General features: G+C 38.5%; 1 protein-coding gene across 1 annotated transcript in view; it reads right to left on the reverse strand.

The window, feature by feature from the left end:
* LRRK2 (leucine rich repeat kinase 2) overlaps window positions 1–18647 on the reverse strand; it is a gene marked incomplete at its 5' end in the record, with an annotated part of 130195 nt that overhangs the window by 29527 nt on the left and 82021 nt on the right. Inside the window, 4 exons of the mRNA XM_080939254.1 lie at window positions 3227–3327; window positions 6696–6842; window positions 7727–7918; window positions 17620–17766. Coding sequence (XP_080795380.1) covers window positions 3227–3327; window positions 6696–6842; window positions 7727–7918; window positions 17620–17766 — 587 coding nt within the window. The remainder of the gene's footprint in view (window positions 1–3226; window positions 3328–6695; window positions 6843–7726; window positions 7919–17619; window positions 17767–18647) is intronic.

Raw genomic sequence — 18647 nt, forward strand, 5'->3', positions numbered from 1 at the left:
TGACTTGGCTCTTAGAAGTTCTCGCTGTTTTTCCAGGGGACCCAAGTTCAGTCCCCCCCACCCCTGTTCACATGATATGACCTACAATCTTCTGAAACTCCAGCACCAGGGATTCCACACTCCTTTGTGGTTCCATGGACAGCCACACAGTGTCATAGGGAAACACTTATGCAAGTAAAAATGAGACCCCACGTGTTTCCATGTCCTGATCGCCTTTCATAACTGACTTCCTTTCATCTTCTCCTGTACTCACAGCCCTTCAGACAATGAGGACCTTCCACTCCCAAGCACAGGCTAGCTCCTCTCATCCTGGATCTTTACCATGCTAACACTTCAGCCTTGACATCTCCCTACCATCCCCCAAACACAAAGGCACCCTTCACAGGGCTGAAAGCTTCTTCATACTCAGACAGTAGCCCAATGTGTATGTATGTGTATATATATATATATATATATGAGATAGAGAGAAAGATACATATATAGATATAGATGATATAGATAGAGACAGAGATAGATATACAGATACAGATAGAGATAGAGATATGGATACAGATAGAGATATAGAAAGAGCTATATAGAGAGATATAGAGAGACATAGATATAGATGTCCTGCCTTGTTCCACCTTCCTAAAGCCATCCCTGAAGGCAACAGGATGCAGGGCTCCTGTATTTTTGGCAGTTCTTTCTCTAGATCACACCCTGAGCTCTCCTTAATGACATCACTGTGTGTGAAGGCCATATTCAATTGTATTCTGAATATGTGCATTGACTCCGGACGTGTAATTTAGTTGGAGTTTATTCTTTCTATAGTTCCATCATTCTAGACCACTTTTACATCATGGGTTGGGGGGGGGGAACTACTTTCCGATTTCGTTGGTGTTTCTGATTTCCATTTGCTCTCCTCTCCTCCTGTGCTTTATTCTGACATCATGTTTAGTTGACAGTTTCATGTTATGTGATGTTAGACTGATTTGTGTTTTATGCCGTGGTAACAGAAGCCCTGCTCCCTAAGAAAGGGATAGACTTCATACTGCAGTCCTATTTACCCAGTGGCTAAAACTATCTTCTCACCGTGTCTGATTAGTTCAGTCTGTTAAACTTGATATAAAAGAACCCTGTCACTTCCATTTCCCTTCTTGTCATGGTCACAAGGACAAGATGTGTTTTCTATGTTAGGAAAGTAGCTGTGACCACACTGAGAAAGGAGAAACACTGAATGATAGCAATCGTCCCGTTCATGTGGACGAGCCTTAAAAGGCAATAGGTCACTCCTGATGTGAGACTGGGGGCAGTGACCTTCCAAAGGCAACTGTGAGCACAAAGATGTCCCTCCTTCCTCCCTTCTCCTCTCCCTCCCCCCTTCTTAAGAAGCACACCACGTACATTCTAGATTTCAGGGTTTTTTTCTATCATTTCTTCAGTGTACCTCAGTGCTGATACACCACCCAGCTCTACATATAATTGTTAGTGTTTTGCTTTTTTTCTTTCTCCAAACGTACTCTAGAAACATATAAAGAACCCTGAAAAAGTCAAATTATTTGACAAATTACCCTTGGGTTGAAAGAGATATTGTTAGATTTAGTTCAAAGACTAGCTTCAGTTTAGAAAATGTTTCATTTCATTTCTGTAACTGTAGTGTGACGTTTGGTACTACCAGTAAAACATTTCCCAGCATGCTTTGCGTGACTAGAGGGATTTTTTTAAATTCATTATTCAGACTAAAATTTTGTACTGCAGTGTTTCAAGTTTGCCAAATTTATTTCAATTCCGTCACAAATGGCGTTTTGAATAAGTCAAGTAACACCATGAGAGAAGATTCAAAAGTCGAGTTCTGATGGAAGTTGGCAGAATCAACAGAATCAACAGTGAGATTACTTTTCTTCCGATCCTGTTTCTCCTTATTTTGTACATGAGCAGGAAAACAGAGTGGCTCCTACCAGTGCTTATAAAGCATCAGAGAGGCTGCTGCTGGCTCCACATCCCTTTTCTCCCCTCCAAAGGGTATCCGAAGTTCTGCTTAGGTATCTCATCTTTTAGGCAGCTCACTGACTTGATGGGGAACCGACCCTAATCTTAAACACGATTAAATTAAACAGATGGGACAATGCTAAGACATGTAACTCTTGTTGCCACCGTGATTGGTCCCATAACTCTGAGCTCCACCAATGAGCACATTGCATTGTCGAGAACCAAACAAAGTGCTTATCCAGAAAACGGCAGTGTCGTGGTTAAGGCTAAGAACTGTCCTTTTTTCTTACTGAATGGGCTACTGTTTAGGTAGGGCTTTGGGGCTCCTTTGAAATACATGACTCCACATGTTTAAGCCCACACGTCTGTGGAATGTAGCTGCCCAGACTAGAATGAGTTCATCACACTAAGAAAGGCTGTCCTGAGGAATGAAACCAGCATAGAGAGAGACTAAGGGAACTGCAACGACTGATTAGACTAACTCTGCCACCCAGTGAGAAGGTCCTGTAATTTTACTTTCTAAGGCTGGAGGCAAAGGAATTGATCTGATAAAGCTGGGCGGGGGCTGAAGAAATGGCTCAATGGGTTAAGAACATTGAACTTGAACGTTCTTCTAAAGGTCCTGAGTTCAATTCCCAGCAACCACATGGTGGCTCACAATCATCTGTAATGGGATATAATGCCTTCTTCTGGTGTGTCTGAAGACAGCAACAGTGTACTCATAACATAAAAAGGAATAAATAAACATGTTTATTTTAAAAAAAAGAAAAGAAAGAAAGCTTCTGGGCTAGGAAGAGGCTCAGAACAGAGCACTGACTATCTCCAACAAACTAAGAAGGAGAAGATGATGCCGTGAGAGGCAGGAAGAGGAAGTACAGAATCGCCACAGAAAGGCTTCCTGACTGCAGAAGTCATTATAGCCTCTGCTCTCTGAGTGTGCTGCCCTTATAACCTACACTTGAAACGCATACACAAACCATGCCCAGCCTGGAAAACCTCCCATTAAGAGTGAAAGAGGAAATATGAGTCTTCCCCTAGTCTTACCACAGTTAGTACCAAAGTTAGAGGAGACTTCAAAATACCATCCTTGTCATTCAGAAGAAGAAACAAAAGCTTTAGCTTCGCAAAGATAGGAAAAAGTAGAAATTCAAACTTGAGAGGGTCCTTATTTTATATTTTGGCAGATCCATGTAAAATAAAAACTTCCAAGGAAAAAGTATCGTGTGACTTAATTTAATGACATCACTGCATGTCTTACTTGTCTTAACAGCCGAAGTGATGTGTGCTTATTAAAAATCTTCACGGCCACTTCCTCTCCTTCATAGGCGGCTCGGTACACTGATCCAAAACTTCCATCACCTTTTGGGAAGAAAACAGGAAGCATCTTTATCTTTTGAAGCAGAGAAACCAAATCCATCCTATGAACTACGATTATACCCTCTGTCTATTCTGAAAACTCTTGACGCCTTGTTTATAGAACGAGCCTTTTTGAGTTCTTTCCCTCCCTTCTAGTCAACTGTCAAGTTCACCCGTGGATCTGGTACCCAGCTTTCCTATCTTTCTTCTATACAGGCTCTATGAAAACTCTCCATCACCCCCGTCTCCATCTCTTCTTATGTGGATGGAGTTTGTACTCTTTCCCCAGGAGTATGAGCCACTGTCTCCTTGCTGTCCTGCATGCTTTCCCAAACCTCTAGCCCAGCCCACCAAAAACCATGCTGTTATTATTATTACTTTTTGCCTCCAACTCATTTTTTGTCCACTGTCTATATATCTGATAAAAATAAAATGGGTTGTCTTCAATATCATTATGAAGGTTTTTTTTTTTAATTTTAAATGCTGAGGAAAAGAGAAGAATGACATGATAGATCTGTCGGGGTTTCCGATGGGTGTGGGGATGTCTGATTCTGTAAAGTCCTTCCCTATTTGAGAACCATTGCCGTCAGAATGTGGAACATAAACTGTCTTGCCCCATGTGACCAACAAAAAGATAAGGTTGAGAACGGTTTTGTGTGTTTTCAATACCTAGGAAGGAAGAAAAATGAAATCAAGAAGTCTCTTCTGCTCACAGTAAACTAGACACTGAAGTGCCTATTTATGATGATTTTCTAGAGGAATAATCCATTGAGGATGAGATGTGCCCAACTCTTACAACACATAAAAGTCGACAGGAATATATCATAAACAATTTCACAAACTATCTCTATTCATACATATTAAGGTATAGCCCATACTTGCTGTGCTGAATGGCTTTCTTTGTCAACTTGACATGAACTGGTGTTGTCTAGGAAGAGGGAACTTCAATTGAGAAAACGTCTATAGGCAAGTCGGTGGGGTGTTTTCTTGATTGATAATTGATGTCTGGAAGCCCAGCCCACTGATGATGCTCCCAGCCCTAGGCATACGGTCCTGGTTTGTACTAGAAAGCAGACTGGGCAAGCGATAGAAAGCAAGCCAGTAAGCACTGTCCCTCTGTGGTTGGGGCTTCAGTTCCTGCTTCCTGGTGGTTGATTTGAATTCCTACTCTGACCTCCCTTCACTACGGACTGTATATTTTAAACTGGGATAAAACATTTTCCCTGAGTTTCTTTTGGACACAGAGTTCACCAAACACTTACTTTGCAATAGTTAAACTATTTCCTAGGAAGGACAGGTTTTTGAAGAGAAATCTCAAATCCATTCCTGTCCTAACAAAAGCAAACAGATATACAAAACCCTTGGGGGTAAGAATAAAAAAATACTGCCCAAATTGTTCTAGTTTCAATATGATATGGACCTCTAATTGTAAAACTTAGTTGAAATGTTTAAAAATGTGTAATTATAAAAAATGGTTCAACCCCAACTCCCAGGATTTGGCAACTTCAAGAGATGCCATAATTGTCACAAATGGGACAGGGAAGAGATGAGACAGTCATCACGTCATCACACAATAGAAACAAGGGACACTGATAAACAGCCTACAAGACAAGTCAGACAAGTGATCCCCAAAAGACAATAGCGCAAACACTGACAAGATTTTATTTAGGCAGCTTTCTATAAACACACAAGATGCGTACAAGCTTTCAGGCACCAAGGAGGGGACAGAAGTCACAGAAACACTTTCTGACTAATCAATGAAATATAAACAGCGATGCTTTTGGGAACATTCCTCAGAAACAGCTCAAAACTTTTATGCTTATCTGAGAAACACTACAAACAGGATGACTACTCTAGCCAGCTCTGTCTGGCAGCTTGAGACTCTCCAGGAAAGGATGCTTTGTGTCTGCCACTTGCCTAGACCCAGCAGTTGGCAATTTGGCAATTTCACAGTTACAAGTGTATTCGTTGCCTTAGTCTGAAGGCACTGACATTCAAACTAAGCTCCCCCTCACTAGAAACAATAAAGGGTAAGAGAGATTGGTTTGGCATCCTATGTCCTATCACAAATTTTGAAATTTTGAAAATGTAAATATCAGGTCATAGGAATATAACTAATAATATATCTTACTTCATTTTTCTACTATGAGGTCATACTATTAAATCAGATCCTAGGTAATTATTAATGATTATTGAAATAAGAATAAATCTACTCACACTATAAAACAAACACCTCATCCACCATAATCAAATCCACCAAAATCAAATTAAAATATTTTAGATTAAATTCACCCAATGTTTTTCTGTCTTCCCAATGACTTCCTGAGTGGTTTTTGAACTTGAAATCATCAGCTTACTGTTAACAGCATCACACTCCATCTAGAAAACTGCCAACAGGCCAAGTTTTAAGTATTCTCAAAACACCAAAAATGATTGTCACCACGTATATCTCAGAGAGCTCCATTGGATTCTCCAATGTAGACACTATAGCAGGATGTACTTATTCCATTAATAAATAGTCTTTTCGCTTATCAATTAAAGAGTAAAACTTAGCATATCTTTGAATAGACACAACTAGTCTGCTGGTTTCCTCCCGGGACCAAAGGCATTTCAGGAGCATGAACTGTTATTCTGTGAGTGCCACATGAGCGTTCTGGAGAACACTGTCGTATGCCATGTGTTTCCATATTTTCAGGGGGCAGTTACAAATGGTGAGCTTTGTCAACTTCTTAATTTTACAAAGCATAGTTCGAAACATCCTTTAAGCTTCAGGATGAGTGTACAAGGAAGCCATAGCAACGGAAATATTTTAGGTAGCAGCTAGAGAGGCTGTGTGAGTCTGCTGATTTCCATCAGGCCCTGCCTAACCAGAAACTCTTCGGTGCAACCAATACAGCAAAATGCCAGAGGTTGAGTATATTACTCAATTCAAAAGTTTCTGATTTAAATTTGATGACTATTAGTAAGGGTTGTATATTCCCCTATGAGTTTCACTGCAGAGAATGTACAGACATATTTCTCCTCTGATTATTCTCCTCGGGGTGACAACTGGCTATTTCATATCAATAAGCTGAAGACTTTCCTTCTCTCGTTGCTCATGAGCAGAGCACGCTCACGGACAGATTCTATAAATACCTGTGTTTCCTGCTAAGCCCTTCCTCATTGCCTAGTCTATGAGTGTATATACAAAGCAAATCCCAGACGTGCAACATGACAAGATTTTAAAATATATCATCGCAAGTGAAAATTGCTGTATCAAATATATGAGCATAAATTAATAAAGATGTGATCATAATGTCTTCTAAGTCAAGAGGAGAAACTTGCCTCCTGCTTGGTCTTGGTTTTCTTTTCAATGTAGCAAAGATAGTTACCTAAGAGAAACTCAGGTGCTTCTTCAAATTCCAGCTCATCATTGTTCAACATAATATTTCTAGGCAGGTCAGCCAAGATCAAGTCCGGAGCAATCTGGGATATTGGAATAGTGAGCCTTGGTTGATCTGGATTTATCAACAGGTCCCCTAAGAGGTATATAAAAGATTAATTTAAATATAAAATTTGTGGTCCTGGCTTAAGAAAACATATTTTTGGATTGTTTTACTAGACCTAGACTTTTCTAGAAAAAAACTGATAAACTCATAGAATATTGATATTAATGTACTTAGAACTTTAAAGACATACTCTTAGGTTCACTCATTATGTGGTCAAATTCCAGCCAGACTTAGAACAGATGACCTTTAACTAGCAAGGTATTACTCTCCATTTCTGTCCCACCTATGAAGAAGTTTTTATAACATGAGTTCATCAACTTCCAAGAGGAGACTATTTTTGTGTTTTGAATGAGATGTCCCCCCAAGAAGTCCCAGGCATTTGAATATTTGGTCCCCAGTAGTTGGTGGGGTATTTGCTAACACCAGCTGTTTGCTAGGTGTTAGATGCATGACCTTATTTGAAGAAGTGTGTTACTAGAGGTGGGATTTGAGTTTTCTAAAACCATATTCCATTCCCAATGAACACTCTCTGCTTCCTTTCTGCTACTTGAGATGTGAACTCTCAGCTCCCAGCTTTAGTTGCTGTCAGTGCCACTGTGGACTGTGACCCTCTAAAACATGAGGCCAAAATAGACTCTTCCATCTATAATTTGACTGCCCATGATGTTTTATTACAGCAATTGAAAAATAACCAATAGAGTTATAAACAGCATCTAGTATTCACGATTGAAGCCAACCTTTTATACAAGTTTATGTTGACAGAAAATGAACTTTACTGTTCTGAACTGTCCATATAATTAAATGAGGTATCATTCTGTTCAAACATATTGATGAGAATAACTCTTATATTCCAAAATCATGCAAAAATAGTGAGTGTACCATAAAAAGAATTTGTGGATAATGTCAACCCCTACCTTCTTCTGCCTTCTTCATCAACTCATCAAGCAAGATCTTCTGATGTTCCTCACCATCATTAAAACTGTACAATGCCCATTTTTTCAACAGAGTTTCTCCTTCCCCACAAATGTCAATCTCCAGCAACCCAGGAAACCATTCTTCCATGAGTGAGTCAATGTGATCCACAACTCGGCCCAAAAGAATACAACCTACATAATTCAAACAGAAAGGGAGGGAAAGGAGACACCCAGGTAAGAGATTGAATTAGGTACTACCTCTGTTTTACACAAAAGAGAAGAATCCGGATAACAAAAAGCAGATTTCTACCCCCAAAGAGGTGAAGAAGAAGAGCTTACATCCAAAAGAGGGTCCTTGGTGAGACAAGATAGAAATGCAGGTAGAACCACAGCACATGGAGAAGAATCCCTCACCCTAGGATCTGGTTCGATTCTGATTGTCAAGTGGGAACCAAGAATCTCACCACAATCAACATTTCCCAAATAGAGAAAGCAGATCTTTATATGGAAATAGTTTCCAGAGCTGGGGCAAAATCTCTAGGGATTATGTTTGTCCTGTAAAACAAGGGCCTGAGTTCAGATTCCCAAAACCCATAAGAGTCAAGCATGGATGTGCATTCCTGTAATGCCCCCAACTCCAGCACGTGGAGGACATAGGAGTGGAGACATACAGACTCCAAAGAAAACTTAATCTAGCTGAAATGTGAGCTCAGGCTTCCCAAGTTTAGGTGGCAAGAGACAGAAGGCACCCAATTCTGATTTCCTGTCTTAATATACCCAAGCACGAGGAAAAGAAGTTACACACACCACATGTGCATCTAAAAAAAAAAAATAAAAATAAATATTTTCTGGTAACAATGTTAAAATAGCAATAATCAGTCCAATAACCTGAGTGTCTTGAGTTTAGTAGAACCTCCGTCCACGCTCATATATTCTCTGGGGCTCTGGCAGGCAAAACTTAATGCCTTTGTTGAATGCAGAGATATGCTAAGTCCCTCTATTTTAAAGTGGTTACTTTTTCTACTCTCATGCTGTCAAGCATGCCTCAGGCACCTGGGCTCTCATTTAGGTCCCTTAGAAACCTTTGAAGACAACTTCAGAACAGGCTAAAATCCTTTCTGAGTAATTGTACTGGCTAGAGTTTTGTGTTAACTTGACACAAGCTGGAGTTATCACAGAGAAAGGAGCCTTCCTTGAGGAACTGTGTCCATGAGATCCAGCTGTAAGGCATTTTCTCAACTAGTGATCAAGGGGGGAGGGCACAGTCTATTGTGGGTAGTGCCATCCCTGGACTGGTAGACCTGGGTTCTGTAAGAAAGCAAGCTGAGCGAGCCAGGGGAAGCAAGCCAGTAAGTAACATCCCTCCATGGCCTCTGCATCAGCTCCTGCTTCCTGACCTGCTTGGGTTCCAGTCCTGACTTCCTCTGGTGATGAACAGCAATATAAAAGTATAAGCTGAATAAACCCTTTCCTTCCCAACTTGCTTTTTGGTCATGATGTTTTGTGCAGGAATAGAAACCCTGACTAAGACACTAATGTAATTGCAAATCTTCTTTGAGAGCCCACACTCAAGCTCTCTAGTGTGCCTCATTTACTACCCCCATAGTCTTTCCCTGTTGGCCCTTGGGTTTAAGATGGATGTTAAAAATGTTTCTCAGGAGATTCTGATTCTGTTTTACATTGGCTTATCCCAAAATCTTTCTCTGTGATGGAACCAAGAATCTGGCTTTCTCTGAATGGAGGTCCTTAAAATGTAGGGGAACATCTCAGGATGCTGCAGGTGGGGTGGACCTCTGTCCTGCTGGCAGGAAAGCAGCTGAAGGTGTGCAGAAACAGAAGATAAGCAATGCAAAGAAATTAGCCTAGCTGGACATAGCTTCAGCTCTTTAGACAGTTCAGAGAAGGGAAGTAGAAACTTCACTCAAAAGATTACCCAAGTGGTCCAAGTGAAATGTCTAGCATTCTCACAGACAGGACAAACCCATGCTCTCAGCCTTGTTCAAGCTAAGTTGCAAGTCTTGCTAAGAAAGTCACTCTTCTGGTGGAATGAGTCAACAGTGGGGAGGAATCCTGTTATGTCTCTCCACTCTTAAACTCGAAGTGGACAGGTTCTGTCCTGAGGACACACAGATCACTTACAAAGTACAAAAACAAAACAAAACCAAAAAAACCCAAAAAACTAAAAACTGGTTGACTATGAATGACCAAGACCAACTAACAGGCACAGGTCTGGAAGTTCTACTGGGCACAATCGCAAAGGTAGGCAGGTGGAGGCTCTGCCCAGGCAGTGAAGTTTCTAGTTACATTGTTCTTGGTAGCCTTTTCATATGAGAGTAACTATAGAGTCTGACTGCTCTTGTCTTGAGATCAATAGGTAGATAAACCTAGGCTAAGGAATTCAAGAATTCAAACGCTCTAGGTGGCTACTCATCTTACGTAACTGCTTACCTACAACAAGTTAATTGATGTTTCATGGGTCTTGGAAATGCAAAAATGAGTCCACCTCTACAAGCACAGCCACCCCCAGTTAGAGCACTAGTCAACCTAGAGGATATGATATGGAGATCTTCAGGACTGTGAGAGAGCCTGCCCAGCCAGCTACTGAGAAGTTATATGGCTATATATAATCAGCACAGGCAATCTGATTCACAAAGAGGTAAAGGAAGCTCTGGTGGCCATCAGGCTTCTGTGTGGTTTAAGCTCAGCACCAGACTGAAAAGACAAAAATCCACAAAATCAAATGACCTGTTACTTCTACCCACACTTTTCTGCAGACTGATTCAGGGACCAATCATAAAGAAGCTGCTTTAAACTTCTATATTGTGGGGAAGGGGGTTTAGATTCCTTTTTTTTTAATATACTTCAGTAGTTTTTTTTAATCTTTATTACAATTTGATATATATATATAAATAATTCTAACTATGAAGATTTTACTATTAAGGAATCTTAAGTTTTTTCTTTCTTGACACTTGTGTTTCTTCTTTTTAGCATACTATTTACTTAATAGTAGTTTGACATTATGTGTCTGTGCACACGTGCATGCATACATGTGTGCATATGTATTTAATAAAACTTTTAATTTCTATTCCATTCTTAATTTATATATGTATGTATGTATAATATATATATATATATGTATATATGTATGTATATATGTATGTGTATGGATGCATACTATAACATACCACATGCATACTACTATATACAGCTACATATATGTATACATACATATATTACAATTTATTTATTAAAAATATATTGCAATTATGATAAATGCAAGAGAAGGATTTTTTAATATTTCATTATTGGGTGATGTATTTTTCTTTTTTTTAATTTTACCTTTTTCATCTTCTTCGCAACTCTTCTCCATTTTTATTTCCATCATTCACTGAACCTTGTTTCTCCTCTAGTTTTTCTCTTTCCCATCTTCTTCCTTCTTCCATTCACAGTTTCTGCATTTACCATATACACACTTCCACTCCCTGGAACTCTTTATATTAATTTGTAAACTTTATTCTAAAATTACCTGTGAAGTATTTCTGTTCTTTCATCAAATTTTAAGTCTGAGTCTATATTTTGTTGGCTTATTGCTACAGCTTTAAGAATAGTTTGGGTTTTGTTCACTAGATGTCAGGAGCCATAACAGGACAAGCTGAACACTAGCGGGTGATCTTCCTGAGATGGTCTGCTTCAGATTAGTATATAATCTGCAACAGAATCATTCTTTAAAGGCAAGGCCATAAGAGAATTCATTTTAGGAAAGATTCCTGCTACTAATATGCTCTTCCTGTTATTATTAAACATATGTAACAGTAACTATGTCTTAGCCCACCCCTTTGTAGCAGATCTCTGTGGATAAATGAAGATGTACTGTCTTGTAGTGATTCTATATAGACAAATAGAGGGCTTCTTAAGTCTTAATGATGAGCCTATAAAAATTCCTAAAATTATGTCAGTGGTTATTAAGCTCTTTTAGAGTGGGACTGTTTTTAGGTCTTTTTCTGACAGTCAAAACTGCAATAAGCCACTGCCTTCTCTGGGCTGGGAAGCTCCCAGCAACTAGAAAACTAAAAGAAATACTGAAATCGATGGATTTGAAAAGACTAGAAATATGATAGGCAATAAGACTTCTTCAAAATATCATAACTCTTCAGCAAAGACTTGGGTAAAACTCCAGATACAGATTTATAGTGGCTTGCTAGTAAAGGTGATTAATAACTCTAAAGAGAATGACTAAATTGAAAAATAAAATCTTGTATCAGGAGAAGAACAATACAACACAAAGGAGAAAGTCACCAAGATAAATGGGAAAAATCTTGAAGAAAAATGAGATTTTGAGTTTTAAAAAGTGTTGAAAATAACTCAATGACTCAAATAAAAAGAGGGTAAGGTATCTCTGATAAATGCAAAGAGGGAATATCAGGAATCCAGAATAAGACTATGTTCAAACATCAATTCTATCGACCAAGAAGCAGGTCCACAGAACTCTGGATCAAGAGAACAAACCTATGAATTCCCGGGTAGTCCCTACCATGAGTGATCTATAAATGGCTTCATAACCACATCAGAACAAAAGAGGGTTCAAATAATCATGCATTTGCACACTCATGTGCGCACACTCACACACACACATACACAAATGCAAACAAACAGATCTCCTTGGCAAACACACATACATTCTAGGGTCAAATAATGCACATAGGCTAAAGCCAAACATAAGCTGGTAAGTTTTGATATCTAATAAATTGGACATAAAAATGTAGTCATAAGATATTAAACTGACTATATACTTATAAAGGGACCAATTCATCAAGAATATATAACAGTTATAATCGTAATATTGAGGCTCCCAGCTTCACAAAGAAAACACTAATGGGCATAACGGTATTTCGCAGGTCCTAATAGTCTAATAGTGTGTGACCTTATCAGCCCTCTCTCCTTGTTATATAGTTCACCCAAACAAAAAGGAAAGAGAAAACAGCAAAGCTAAACTACATCACAGGTCACATTCACTGAACAGACATCTAAAGAGTTTTCCTTCCAACACGTAGGAGTGAGATTTGCCTCAGCACCAAAAAATTTTCAATAAATATGAGAACAGGAGAATAATTTCTTGCATCCCATCAGGAAACAGAAGAATAAGAGAAAGCAGCAACAAGTAAAAACCTACAGGAACTACATAAATACATGGGAATAAAGTGAAGCGCTTGGAATGAACAACAGAACAAAGGCTTTGACTGAACAGTAGTTATTACAGAGATGATAAAGAAAATAAAAAAAGAAAACTGACATCAGATGAAAACGAATGTATGACAGCACAGTGCCTGGTGTGGAGCAAAGGCAGCTGAGAGGGATGGCTAAAGTGGTGTTTGCACAAGAAAGTAAGATATCTCAAATGTCTTAACAAGGCACTTAAAAGCCTCAGAAAGAGAAGAACAAGCTAAAACGCCAGGTAGTAGGCAGCGAGAAATCATAAAATCAAGGCTGGAATGTATGAAATGGAGACTATTAGACAGAATGTTTGGTTCCTTGGGCAGAATGAACAGGGGTGTTGAAAAATAAAGATAGGTGCTCTAACCAGAAGGAAGGGAATCACACTGACAAAGCTGGGCACGGAGGAACTGCCGGAGCAGATGCCAGAGAAAGGAAGAGAAAGACTAATAAATTCAGAGAGGAAGGGGGGATGCTAAAGACACGGGACAGTGAAACTGAGAGGATCAAAGGAAATGTAACACAGGCCCACGGAACCAGAAAAGGGGATACATGGGTGACTTTGATGGTCTCCAAATCCGAGTCAAGAGGCTAGTGACAGCTATAACAGGTGTCTAAGCAACTGGACAGGACCAATAATTCAAAGTATCTCCACAAAGGAAGCTAATGAACAGGTTCTGACCAACCTTCCCAAACACTTAAAACAAGTTAACATCTATGTTTCTCACACTGTCCTATAAAATAGAAAATTAACACTACTAAACTCCCATGACAAAGCCAGCATGGCTTGATATTTCAAACAAACAAACTAACAAAACCCAGGGGGCTGAGATATAGCTCAGCTGACTGAGTGCTTACCTTGTACAATATGAGGGCCTGGTATCCACTAACACTATGTCAACCAGAACTGCATGATGATAATTCCAGACTCACGAGATGGACACAGGAGGGTTAAGAAGTTCAAGACCACCATTCTCAACTACATAGCAACTCTGAAGTCAGCCAGGGCTATATGGAATCTTAAAGAGTGGGAAACAGAGAGAGTAAGGAAGAAAGGAAAAAAGGAGGAAGAAAGAGAAGAAGGGAGGAAGGAAGGAAGACTATAGACTAATTTTCCACACGAACATAGATGAAAAAATACTCTGTAAAATACTTAGTAACTAAATTCAAGGCATATAAAAATCATGTCCATAAGTTGGCTTATTTGCAGGGATTCAAGAGTGGATCATTACACACAATTCAATAAACGCCAAACAGAATAATACTTAAGATCATAAATCATATATGATCATCTCAATACATACAGAAATACTTGGCGAGTTTCAAATTTTCTCGGGATAAAATGTGTAAATAACCCGAAACTAGATGAAACCTAGCTCAGTGTCATAAAGTGTATTATTTCTGTCAACATACCAAATTCAAAAACACTAAGAGCATTTTCTATAAATCCGGGCACAAGATAAGGATTCCCATTCTTTCCATTTTAATTCAATATATTACTTAAATGCTTATCTATAGTGATAAGAAAAAATAAATAGGTAAGATAAATATAGGAAAGAAAGAATTCAAATGTCAGGACAGGAGCATGTGCTTAAAAGATCATAAAAACCAGTGATCCACATGCCTATCTCTATACCAGTACCACGCAGTTTTTAGCACAATTGCCTTGTAATATAGCTTGAGTTCAGGGATAGTGATTCCCACAGATGTTTTCTTGCTGTTTACAATGGATTTTGCTATTCTAGGTTTTTTTTTATTCCAGATGAAATTGCACATTGCTCTTTCCAACTCTATGAAAAATTGGGTTAGAATTTTGATGGGAATTGCATTGAATCTGTAGATTGCTTTTGGTAAGATGGCCGTTTTTACAATTTTGATCCTTCTAATCTATGAGCATGGGAGATTTTTCCATTTTCTGATATCTTCCTCGATTTCCTTCTTCAGAGATTTGAAGTTCTTGTCATACAGGTCCTTCACTTGCTTAGTTAGAGTCACACCAAGGTATTTCATATTGTTTGTGACTGTTGGGAAGGGTATCTTTTCCCTAATTTTTTTCTCCACATGTTTGTCCTTTGAATATAGGAAGGCTACTGAATTTGTTTGAGTTAATTTATATCCAGCCACTTTGCTAAACTTGTTTATCAGCTGTAGTAGTTCTCTGGTGGAATTTTTGGGGTTACTTAAATACAAAAAAAAAAAAAAAAAAAGACCATAAAAATACTATAAAATTCTCATAACTTTTCATCACTTTCAGCCAATTTGTGAACTGAAAATCAACATGCACTGATACACTAACCAGTAAATATTCTACACCGATAATAAACTTGCTAAGAAAGAATTTAGGAGAGAATTCACTACACAATTGCTTCCAATATGAAAAAAAAAGATTCTTAGGAATAAAATTAACCAAGAATGACATAATAAAATCATTGAATCATTATAGAAAGAAATTGAAGAAGAGGAGGAAAAAGATGGAAATCAGTTAGAAGGAAAAGGGATGAAGAAAGGCAGTGCAGATATACGTGAATATAAATTCACGTATCTGGAAATGGCAGATGAATGCTACCTTAAATTTTAAAAGAACTGGAGAAGACATTAGAAGAAAGATGCCAAGAGATTAATATTGGTCATTACTGTCAATATTATGACAGCTACTGTTACACAAAGAATCTAGTAATTCACTGTAATTGACATTAAAATTTCCAAAATTTCACAAAACTAGAAAAAATAATAATTGATTCCCTCTACAAAATCCAACTGAAACTGGATCAAAGAGCCTAATGTAAGATCTGAAGCCATCAAACTATCAGAAGACATATAAAGAAAGCACTTCGGGGCACAGGCAAAGGCGGGGACTTTCTGAAAAGGACTAATAGCAGAGAAAATAATAGCAAACATTGACAAGTAGGATTGTATAAAATTGTCAAGGCTTTTTTTCAAAATTAAATGAAAACAATCAGGCAATGTAAGAGACAGCCTACTGATCATAACAAAGTCCTTTTAATCCACTCAATAAATGGGTTAATAATAAACAGAACACACAGTTCTCAAAATGAACAGAAATGGCCAGCAAATGCTTCAAAACTTGTTCAACATCCATCAGAGAAATGCTAACTGAGGCTCCTTTGGGGGACTTTGTCTTATCGAAGTCAAGATGGATGTCAGGAAAACAGATGACAAAACCATGCTAACAAGATGTAGGAAAGAGGAGAGAACATAAACTGGGGTAGACATGTTAGAAATCAGCATGGGTTTCTACAAAATCACTAAACCTAGAACTATCACACAATCACACAGCAGCTGTGAAAATGGCTGAATGTGTTGGAGCCTCCATCAGCACTTCTGCACATAACATTTAATGCTGCACATAAAATTTAATGCTGCACTACTCATGGTGGCTAAGGTATCAATCTAGCCTCAATGTCCACATCAGATGAATAGAGAAAATGTGACATGTGTTTTAACACACAAACATATATACATACATATATACATATAAACAGAGAGACACATATACATATATATATATATATAAACACACACACATATGTGTGTGTTTGTATGTATGTATCAGAGTTTTATTCACCCTTAAGAAAAATAAAATTATCTCACTTGCTGGGAAAGAGATAGTACTAAGATATACTAAGCCAAATAAACTAGATTCAGAAAGACAAATACCCTCAGTTTTCTTTCATTTGCATAATCTATATGTAGATACAAATATCCTCTATAGAAAATTCATGGATGCATATAGGGTCAAAGGGAAGAAGAGGTTTAAAGTGGAGAAAAGGAAACTGGAGAGAGTGGCAAGGTGGGCATAAAACACAGCAACAAAACCCACAGAGTGTCTCTCTATTGCAGAATCTAGATATACACATACATAAATACATAAATACATGCATACATACATGCATATATTCGTATATGCATCCATATGTACACACACACACACACACACACACACACACCCGCACATGTGTGATGTGAAAGCAGAAGGGAACTCTTAGGAAAGGCAGCAATGGTGGACAAAGAGAGACAGATCAGGATGGTAGGGGAGGATGAGAAGACATACGTGTGTGAAAATGCGAAGGTGAAACCCATATATATGTATTTTTTTATTTTACACAGAGGACCCACACTCCATTCCCATCTCTTATAACCCCACTTCCAGGAGATCCAATGCCTTCTTCCGGCCTCTGCAGGCACCAGGTTGGTAAGTGGTGCAGAGTGGGAAAACATAGAGGGAAAACACCCATACAAATAAAATTTAACTATCAGCCAGGTGTGGTGGTTCCCGCCTTTAGTCCCAGCACTGGAAAGTCAGAGACAGGTGAATCTGTCTCTGTGAGTTCAAGGCCAGCCTGGTTTATATAGCAAGTTCTGGACCAGCCATGTTAAGTCCTTGTCTCCACCCACCCTCCCAAAACTGTTTAATTAGTTAAAAAAAACTTTAAAATAGTAATCATGAAAGAACAAACGTGTTCACTAGTGGAAGCAACTGGCACAGAACTGGACAAGAAAAACTGGAAATTTGCTCGATTTGGGGAGGTAAATTTGATCCGAATTCCTGGACTCCATGTCCTCCTGCAGCCTCCCAAGTAGCTGAGACAGCAGGTGATCTGCATGTCTGTGGGTCAGTGGGTCAGGGGGAAGGGAAGACAACACATCGTTAATTTCCTCACCTTTTCTGCAAGATGGAACTGTGATTTTCAAGAAGCTCTCTGGGCGATTGTCTAAGACTTCAGAGCCTACCAGACAGTACGCTTCTGGAGACCAATTCAAGTAGATGCCTTGCCGCCAGTACATTCTGTTTGGTCGTAGTGCTCTCTCTGAAAGTTTAAATAGACCCATACACTGATTGCTAACTGCTTCATTAACTGAAGGGGAGAAGCTGTCATGTATACATTAAGTAACAATAATGTGTATTTGTCTTAAGATGAACATTCGTTAACTTAATTATGAGACTGTCTTCAAACGAATACAAAATATTTTTTAAGGTTTCAATCACATAAGTTAATTGCTCTGTATACTTTCTAATACACAGTCTAAGATCATGATATGAAGTTTGACATGGCTGACACGTCAGTAACCTTAAGTAAGCTTTTAGTTTATTTAAACTCTCATATTAACACCATTCTTGAACTTTTAAATGCAACCTGTATATTCATGAATAGCATGAAAGACAAGATTTTTTTCAAAACCCAGTAACACTTATGTTATCTTTTGTCCAACACCCCTCCCTCATATTTCCATGTAGTTTTTAATGCTTCTTACTTTGGAATGAAAGCTTATCATATACACATGATGTTGCCCTTTCTCTAATTCCCTGAGAGTTGGACAGGAGAAGAGAGAGATCAGAGTTCTTCTCTGAGAAGACCTGTTATAGTAGCTGAAGAAAAGCCTCCAGTTACATATTGGCTATTTCCATTTTATTCTTTGTAGATTCATACGTGTGTGCGTGCATATGTGTATGTCTGTATGTCAGAGCATGTATAAGAGTTTGTGTGTATGTATGTGTACATATGTGTGAGTGTGTGCACTTATGTGTATATGTGTGTATGTGTACATGTGTGTATGAGTGTGTGTACTTGTGTGTATGTGTGTACATGTATGTATGTGTGTATGTGTGTATATGTGTATGAGTAGTATGTACTTATGTGTATGTGTATGAGTGTGTGTACTTGTGTGTATGCATGTATAGATGTATGTG

This window comes from Micromys minutus (genome assembly GCF_963924665.1).
Source record: "Micromys minutus genome assembly, chromosome: 27".
Taxonomy (NCBI): domain Eukaryota; kingdom Metazoa; phylum Chordata; class Mammalia; order Rodentia; family Muridae; genus Micromys; species Micromys minutus.